The sequence below is a fragment of the Notothenia coriiceps genome, unplaced genomic scaffold, assembly GCF_000735185.1.
Source record: "Notothenia coriiceps isolate Sejong01 unplaced genomic scaffold, NC01 NC01_scaffold00035484, whole genome shotgun sequence".
Taxonomy (NCBI): Eukaryota; Metazoa; Chordata; class Actinopteri; order Perciformes; family Nototheniidae; genus Notothenia; species Notothenia coriiceps.
Genome location: NW_011368185.1, coordinates 855,524 through 865,058, shown reverse-complemented (window position 1 = coordinate 865,058; position 9,535 = coordinate 855,524). Strand labels below are relative to the sequence as shown.

The 9,535-nt window shown below is 41.5% G+C and overlaps 1 protein-coding gene across 1 annotated transcript; it reads right to left on the bottom strand.

Moving 5' to 3' along the window:
• Positions 1-5,776: 5,776 nt before the first annotated feature.
• On the bottom strand, positions 5,777-9,185 carry LOC104962992 (serine-rich coiled-coil domain-containing protein 2-like). The gene is made up of 3 exons (XM_010791537.1): positions 7,720-9,185; positions 7,427-7,638; positions 5,777-5,830 (listed from the first exon to the last, which is right to left on the bottom strand). Exons 1-3 carry the CDS (start codon positions 9,146-9,148, stop codon positions 5,804-5,806), a joined length of 1,668 nt encoding a protein of 555 aa, XP_010789839.1. The 5' UTR covers positions 9,149-9,185; the 3' UTR covers positions 5,777-5,803.
• Positions 9,186-9,535: the final 350 nt, after the last annotated feature.

Sequence of the window (9,535 nt, the reverse complement as noted above, 5' to 3'; positions counted from 1 at the left end):
GACTCGCTTGTGGTTTTAATGGAGGAGATGTCCTCTACCTCAATCATTTCCAGATGTCATTGTAATCCATTTACCAGAGCTAGGTCTTTAAATACAGAGAGGGATAGCTACCTTATGGGAAGGTGAAAATATGGAAATATACTATATATATAACTATCAACAAAAACTGTAATTGGCATGGACTTAAATGTGTTGAAACAAATACTGACCAGTTTCAATAAAGGCTCTAACCAGCATTACTGTATAATCTCTATCATAGCAAAATTGTAAAAATAGATACTAAAAATGTATGTAGGGGATTTTGTATCTTTTTGACAGTTGCACTACCGTCTTCTCAAAATAAAATAAACTTTGCGTTGAAGTTGTTCTCAGCCTGAACTGAACCTGTGCTGACCCGTGACTGTTCAACTAAGGTATTATCTATTGTTTACCTTTACACCTAGAAAAAGATTGTTACAAATCGCCATATCCTTTCTATTACCGTTCATTTATGTTGTGTTATGCTTTGCGCAGGCAAACACTGAAGCAGAGTGAAACAGGAACACTGAGTGAAATTATTTAATGAGCGATGGAGCTACAGAACAGAGCAAAATACAGTTATGTAACTCTCAAATCAGCAGTATGCCTTCCCAGCTCAATCTTTTTGCCATTTCATTTTGTGCTCAAGTTATGCGTACTGTTAACAAATTGACAACAATATGCTTCCTGCGTCACAGTGTATGTACTTTAGACATAAAACAAAGACCATCAACAAAGGAGCCGTTCTGCACTCCTCTGCCAACAAGCAGGCACCTCAGGCTTCAGTTTAACCATTGCACTGCTTTATGAAAAGGCTTTGTTACTTAGACTGATAACAATAACTGCACCTTTTACCTAAGTCGTTTTATTGAGTTGTTTATTGCTTTTAATAGTACACAATTAGTGCCCTGCTTAATTTGAATGACCTTCTATTGAGAGAGAGGTACTGCGATCGTTTTGCTTAATTTATCGTTTCTCTATTTAGTTTTCCTCATTTGTTAGATACAAAATGCAACACAGAGAGTGAAAATACTGTGGGGAGTAACTGTGTCTGTTAATAAGGTAAACACCACAGTTGCAAATAAAGCCATTACAAATCCAAAGCTCTGTAGAAATATTACATTTTTGTGCAAAAACTAAAAGAATATTTTGTAGAAATGTGATTACAATTCTGTTAGTAAAAGCAGATTACGTTTCACCCAAGCCTTACCAGTGAGCTGAATTAAACTACTGCAAGAAGAAGAAAATCAAATATCCATGAGAGACTAGATACTGAATTTCATCGGCATAATTTAAAAATCACAAGGCGCATGAAATGTAAATGAGAATACTGCAAGTTGAATTGGACATGGAGTGGGGAGAGATTCAACAAATCAAGTGTTTAATAAGGTTGGTGCTGACAGTGAGAAATACATTACTCTACTCTCTAGAATTGAGTATTTTGAAAAGTCTGTTTCTGTTATATGAATGATTATCTAATGTAATTGATATTGCAGCCTACAGAGTTTTGGACAGTGTCACATAATGTATATTGGTGGTCTTGAATGCGGCACATTTGAACTGAAACAAAAAACAATTACTATGTTATACACATAACGTTGCACCTGTATTATGCATTATTAACCAATAATTCAATGGGTCACCTTTCCTAGCTATAAATAGTCCGCCACTGATTATGCTTTTTTTTTGTTATAACTGCAGCATCTGTCTCTCAAACAAGATTTGTTAAACCTGCTTTTCTTTGGAAACTTCCTTTTAAATAATTTAATAGCAGATTCAAGGCCTTATCTCCATGATTTAGTGTATCGAGTCCTAAATGAAACTTTAGATTGAGGTTACGCTTTGAAAATGAGTTAGAGGTAATATTAATGTAACCTGTTACTGACACAGTGTGGGGGCTATGTCATTGTTAATCATGTAACTGCAGGTAAAACACAGTCAATAAACTGATTATACTAAATCAACCAAGACTTGTCGGTGAAAATGGTTTTGCTTTTATGTTTCTAATCAGCTAATATATTGCCTTCATCTCTCATAGGGACCAAATAAGCAGCCAATACGATTTTCTAAATGTGAGCCTGTGTTGAGAGAAGTGGTTATAATAAGCAGCATGATAATGATTGCTGGTAAAATAATAGTCACGACTGTGGTCGGAAACTAAAGGGAGTCATGGAGGATAATGATAGAAGTGTAGGCTGTAATTTGGGAATGACTCACACTGCTGTTGTCAGAAGTAGTTTGGGATGGTCTCTATTGAAAGCACTGAATGCAGCAAAAGGGGTTACACAGAGAACCATTGTTTACCTTCACAGGCTGCTGCTGTCAAATTAAAATAAAGAAAACAAAAGCAGGTGAGCTATAAGCCTCATTAATGCAGCAGCATAGCCGGTTCACTGGCAGCTTGTTCCATAAATGGCTGAGGACTGCAGACAAAAGGCTTAAGCACCTCACTCATTTAAACACTAATGAAATGACCTGTCTCAACCTTGCTCCACAAAAGCCTAAAATTAGAGGCAAAATAAATAAATCAGGGATAAGAGGCAGCGGTAACTGTGCAGCTTTGAGGAAGCTGGAAGGATTACGGTACCACCAGGACTTTGGGTAATACACAGAAAGGGAAATGGGTAAAACATTCACACGAAAACCAAACTGCTAAACTAGAGAAAATGGCAGCAGCTGCAACACATTTCGAGCAAGGTTTCATGCTGCGAGGAGGGACAAGGGGCTGTAGTTAAAAAGGTAATGTACTTCTGTTATTAAGAGGCATTCTAAAACACCATAACAATAAGCTTTACTAAATCCAAAGTTGGTAGATCTGTTGATTCTATTCATGTTGTATTCAAGTTGAACATAGTATTTGGCAAATACTGAGAGGGGATAAAAGGTATGCAGTTAACAATATAAATCAATCCAAAAACACCCCAACAACAAACCCTTTAACAGCCAAACTGCTAATTCCATCCTTTGACACAGTTTAGAGAAAAAACACATAAGCTGCACGAATACATTTATATATTTTCACAGCTTTTTTTCTAGGATCCTTTCCATTTATGACTGACAACATAATAAGTATTCTCAGACACTCCAAAATGCTTCTACCATTTAAATATAAATAGTTTCCTGGACTAGAGATGCCGTTGCGCTGCATGATGAATTGCGCTGAGGCCAGGGAAACATTAACAGGCGCTGTGAGAAGGGTCCCTCCATCTCAAAATGCCAATTTTGTAAAGCTGGTACTGTACTGAGCTGCATGGTGCATCATGGGAGTGTTATTATCAGCTCAGGTAGCTCCCTCCTTGATTTTGCATAGAGGCAAAAGAATGCAGATGGAGCCATTTATAGCCGGAAAGATACTGGGACACACAAGCCAGGAACACTATAGCAGCCACACTGTGTTGTCGTAAGGAAACACAGTGCCTCCAAGTGGACTGTGCCCGCCACTGCAGTGTAACATTAAACCTGCCAGGAGCTTAATATCTTATTCAATCTTTCATGCCAACAAGGAACAAACACAGCGAGAGTTTTGCTTACATAAATGCTATAAACACTAGTTGCGTTCTTCTTTAAGAGGATTCAACTGTACTTTTTTTCTCACAGCCATGATTACATGCCTTTCATTTTGAATAACCCTAGCATCTCATTCAGAGCAGCAGGCTTATGCATTCACAAGACTAAAAGAAAAGCTATCAGCAAACTCCTGGCCTTTCATTCAACTCCTAACAGACTGTCACTGTCCTTACAGACCACATGGATTATGCAGCATAAATCTGAAAGAATCACAAATTAAAAAATTGGACACAGACACTGCTTTGTGACAAGATTATGGCCACGTTTACACGGAAACGAAACGGAAAACGAACCTTAGTCGATATCAAAAAAGTCTGCCGTCCACACGGAATCGGCTCAAGAAACGTGTCTGTCTGTAAGTGGCGCTGTACTTCCGCCACAAAATACACCAAAAGCAGCGAATAAGACCTCCCGAGCATGGTTGCCATGGTTGCCTGGTTGCCCTTCTGTTTATTCTCCATGGTGGATTTAGCAACATGTAGTTCATGTAGTTCTCCATGTCCAACATCTGTAGCATGGTCAGTAGCATCTGGAGCACGAAAGCAACCCTGTGACCCGCCATTGTTGCTGTTGGCGAAACACATCAGCAATGACGCGGGTGACGCAGGGGTGAGCAGCAGAGGTGGGGAGAGGCGGGGCTATGGCGTCATCGTTATCAGGAAATGATGGTATAGGACGTACACACGGAGCAATTTGGCCCCCTAGAGCGTTTCGTCCGAAGATCTACCCACCTTGGGAGCCGTTATCTTTTGAAGGCTCCGTTTCCGCGGTTCCGTTACGGCCTCGTGTGGGCGAACCGTCCTTACGATAGAGAACTGTAGCGGATACAACCCGTTTCGTCTCCGTGTAAACATGGCATATATTTGTGGTTTTCCAAGAAACTATTTACTATTTCCAGTGAACAATGGCAGAAGGAGTAAGAGAGAGAGAGAGACAGATGGGAAGAAAATAGGATGAAAAGGGTGGAATAGAGAGCTCAGTGCATCTAATTACAGTAAGTGGGCTCATTTCCTCTAATCAAATAGCCCAGTTAAATATCTCAAAGGCAGATTCCCCATAGAGCCGATCTTCACACATCAGCTATCAGTCACTGAATCTCACCCTATTCTTCTTTATTCATATTGTTCCTCTTTAGAAAGGTTTCACACAAGCCCCAAAGCTGAAATCATTTATGTATCTACAGATTTGTAGCAGTGCTGGGTTTTGTTGCATTGGCCTAGAGCGGCAAGATGGCTGCTACTGATTATAGTCACAGGGGACACACATCATCTAGTTAAATACAAACTAGCAGCCCTGTGGCCTTTTCATTCTGCAGAATATCCCAGCATTGGATTTTGACTTCAAATATTTAAATCCCAAACTCTTTGCACAGTTATTTTAATTGCAAAATACAGGATATTATATTATAAGTATAATAATGTTGCCGTAGTAAATCCTGCAAAGCCATGCAAAGATCATCTTGTACTTCTGAACTGTTTTGTGGTACATTCAGAAGAAGATACTTTGACTAGCACTGATTAAAATTCTCCAATCTATATCTGATTATTCTCACAATATTATCAAAAGATGTAAGCACTGCTATCAAGTTACGTTGTACTTGGGAAGCACAATATTTGATTAAACGTAGGATTGGATAAAAGAACATACTTATAAACAAATAAAGGACTCTCAAGTCACATGACAAGTCTACCACATGACAGCACCAATGCACACACACACACACACACACACACACACACACACACACACACACACACACACACACACACACACACACACACACACACACACACACACACACACACACACACACACACACACACACACACACACACACACACACACACACACACACACACCTCTTGTCCTTTTCTTATTGTTTTGATAACTTTGCCAAATTACCATTACAAATACCACTATTGTGAGATAAACAAGTTAAATGTTCAGTGGCTCAGAGTTTTCGTCTCCATCACATGGTATAACAGTAAACACATAAAGCGTATAATATTATTTCTAGTCCAGCTCATTTTAAGCTCTTTGCGCATTCCTGCGATCAGGTGCCGGGGTACAGGAGTACAGAGAGCCAAAGAGAAGGCCAGCAATGCTATTACCACACAGTCGGTGGCCGGGTCAGCATTCCTCTAAGGGAGAGAGAAGCCTTGGCAGGAAAAATGCAGTGAGAGCTGGCAGAAACCTCGAGACACTTTTGCTTTCCTTTTCAGCCTTTGTTCTGCTCGTTTAATCCCTAATTATAAAAGGAAGGAGGAATCTTTAAAAAGTGGAACTGATTAATGGACTAAACAATGTATAGTGTGTGTGTGTGTGTGTGTGTGTGTGTGTGTGTGTGTGTGTGTGTGTTCTGCTAAAGGTTCCTGAAGTTGTAATCAGGTACAGTATATGTACTTGGTAGTAGCCTAAAAGTGTATTAGCTGAACAAAGTCGAACCCCTATAAAAAGGGAAATTACACTTAATGACATCAGAAAACACACCTGCATTATTGTAAACCAACACTTCGATAGACTAACTCTTACAAAAATCGTAACTTTTTTAATCACCGACCAAAGAGATGAAAGTTGAAATTTCATAATACTGAATATTTGTATGTTTTAATGTAAAACAAATTAGTATAATTTCATATTAAATAGGATCAAAATGAAACTAAGGGGCCTGCAAACATAAGCTTCCTCACACCCTGATTGAGGATAATCTAAAGTGTGCTCCTGAAGCTTACATTAGGTACATAATTATGTTTGTATGTAATGTTTGCTGCAGGCCTATATTTTTGAATTACTTGAGATTGCCTTCTGATGCTGGTACTCATGTACTGCTATCAAGATGTCATAAAAACTAAAGTCATACCCTTTACCTTTCTTTCAACCCTCTCACTCTTGGAAATGAACCCACTTCTCACTCACACTAGCACATTCTACTACGCCAACTAGCAATCAGGCAAAGCTGCAGTAGCTTTAAGTGCTGCTGAAGTTTTTAGCCTTATTGACCTCATTATCGCTAAAGGCTTTTGGCTGTTCTCCTCCCCTTTCCCTTTCTGTCTGAGATGTGCCACAGAGCGATGTGCCACTTCACATTAAGAGAGGAGTGGAGAACATTGCATGCGTGGCAGCTGCTTCAACAGGAGTGCTTACTTCCTTATCAGTTTAAATATGAATAATTATGAAATTATACAACAACAAAAATGTCACACCTGGAACTGTCATTTGATTGACTTTCAATTAGTCAATCAACTAAATATTTCTTACTGAGAAGGTTGTTAATCTGACATATTTCATATTGAGTGAGTTATAATATTAAGTAGATATGAGAAGTTTTTGATTAATTCTCAAATGTTCTTGATTAAAAGTTAATTTGATATGATTTTTTAAACCCCCGACAACAGTGGGAAGGGATTAAACTGAAGGCAAATGTTTTTAATAAGAATCGTTTTTTAGGACTGACATATTAAAGGTGCTTTGAGCTGCTGGGAAATGATATGACTATATTGTGAACAAATGTTTTAGAAATATATATTTTACAGATTGAAAATGACTCAACAGGCCATCTTTCCACCCTGAACCTTGCAGGATAATACCGACAGAGTCGACAGGTTTATTCTAATTTGTGTCATGAAATGTAAACTAAAAATAGTTTAATTTTAACGCCCACTGAGCAACTCATGCTTCACACATCCATGCACTCACCCCGCTCAACCCCTCCCTATCTCCCACAAAGGCTCAGACTTAAAAAAAAATTCTAAATTATTCAGTGGGTGAAGCAATGCTGAGACCTTGGGGTGAAGTTACACATTAACAACATTAAAAGGCAAAGCTGGAAACTGGGACTCACCATGCTGTTGAGGTCTGAATCATCATAGCTGTCACATGGATGTGTCCCCGGCCCCCCAAGTGGCTCGAGACCATCCTCATCCCACATGTAGGTTCCACCAGAGCTGTTGGAGGGCGACATCTCCACAGACGAAGCCTGAAGGACGTCAGCCGGCTCTGAAGACAAGCCCAGCGGTCCCTGAGAGTCCTGCATAGGGCTCTCTTCTTTATGTCCTGCAGAAGATAAATAAACGCATGTCTGAGAAACGGACAAAAATGTAACAAACATTAAATGAAATTACGAAAATATCTTACCTGCCAGATCCATAGTGTCCCAGTCAAGGCTCTCATTGAGAAAGCTGTGTAAGCGGGTTTGAGTAGTGCTGTCAGTTCTTCTGTTGTCAGGCAGGTCCCCATCACTGAACCCATCTCCCAGACAGTCAAAGTCATCAAGAAAATCTTCACTGGTGTCGCCTCTGTCTAGAGAGGAGGCCGAGGATAAGGACATGTCCTCCAAAGTCTCACCTGCTGTCTGGCCAGAGATCTTAAGCACACTTTTTCCTCCTTTTCCTCCTCCGGAGCTTCCATCACTGTCACTGGGAGAGACTGCTTTTGCAGTCTCACTAGTCCGCTCAATGTCTATTGCTATCCCTAATAGCCCTGCAAATTCAGGGGCAGTTGAAGGTCTGATATCCCCCTTGACCCTACATGGAAAAAGTGGCTTTTGCTGCTTGGTCTGCCCAGATCGAGTCGGCCTGTAGCCCAAAGACAAACCACTGCTTCCCAATGACTTGTTGAGCACACAGCTGGGGAGCAGAGGCTTTCTCAGAGGACTAGGAGTAGTGGGCGCTGGAGGGATTGAGAGAGTGGGGAGAGAAGAGGCAGCTGAAGGTGGTCTACTGTACTGAAGTCCTCCACCTAGACCTCCTGAACCTCCAAGGCCGCTATTCAGGCCTCCGAGTCCTAAACCCACTCTTCCATTGCTCAGCTGAGGGGGTTTGAGAAAACTACTGCGAGGAGGCCGGAGCTGAGTGTTTGTCAGAGGCTTGGCTAGCTCTACAGCCCGGTTGAAGGAGAAGGACCGCGTCATAGGCTGGCTGGTGGGTGAGGGAATCTGCTTGAAGTGAGTGAAGCTGTTTGAGCGCACCATGTTGTCAAGTGCCAAGGTCTTCAGGCTGTCACTTGACTGGGACAGGCTGTCTTGAGAGCTGCTTCTGGGAGAGCTGGAGCCTGCTCTCGTCCGCACAAGTCGGGATTCTGACCCCGTTCGAACTGGACTGCTGAAGCCATTATGGGCTGCAATTTTAGGACCTCCGTTCAGTGGGCTTTGGTCTAGCTTGGTCACTATTTTGGGACTCATCTTCAAAGATTGCTTGGGGATGGCCTTGGGACTGGAGACAGCCACCGTCAAAACACCTGACCTCCGCATCTTGGGCGTCGATGGAGAGCCATTTCTCACCTCCTTTACCAGAGGGGGGAGCAGTGTCTGAGCCTTTTCTTCAACTCCATCCTCAGGGCTGGTGGGGCTCGTCCCCTCGTCTCTCTTCCATTTGAAGGAAAATGAAGAGGCTCGGATTACGCCATTCGGCCGTGTTCCTGAGGGAGTGGTCTTTCCATCCTGAGTGGGGGTGGTCGGGTGTGTAGAACCATTGGACAAGGGGCTGGCAGCACCAGTCGAGGAGCGTCCACCGAACTTAGGCAGCCTGGATACCATGGCGGACCTGATGTGTGATTTTTCTTCCATTAGATGCCAAAAAAGGCATGGAGGGACATGGAAACACACAACTGGGGAAAGAATACACAAATAGATGATTAGATTTCAGTGTGCATAATTTGACTTAGAATGTACAGTAGTTGAAAATCCTACAAAGCAAACACAGTCAGACACACAACAGACGCACACACACACTATATGCCGTGACCATATGCCCTGATAAATAGTAACAACACTAAAGGTAGTTCTGACCACCTGCTGTCCCGGACTAGTTGCCTGTCTGACTGTGAGGAGCATTAGGGATTAAACCAGCAGCTTACAGGATGACTTGAGGCTTTGTCACGGTAAGTCTGGCTTTATACTTTCACGTGGTCATGTGAGAGACATAAAGGCTAAATTAATCTGACTTTACGCAAT

What these genes read in the sequence shown, in the direction of transcription:
- LOC104962992 (XM_010791537.1), bottom strand. Translation starts at nt 9,148, where the DNA reads ATGGAAGAAAAATCACACATCAGGTCCGCCATGGTATCCAGGCTGCCT. An exon ending in GGACACTATGGATCTGGCAG is followed by an intron (nt 7,639 to 7,719) that starts GTAAGATATTTT and finishes TATCTTCTGCAG; the next exon opens with GACATAAAGAAGAGAGCCCT. An exon ending in ATTCAGACCTCAACAGCATG is followed by an intron (nt 5,831 to 7,426) that starts GTGAGTCCCAGT and finishes TTTTATAATTAG; the next exon opens with GGATTAAACGAGCAGAACAA.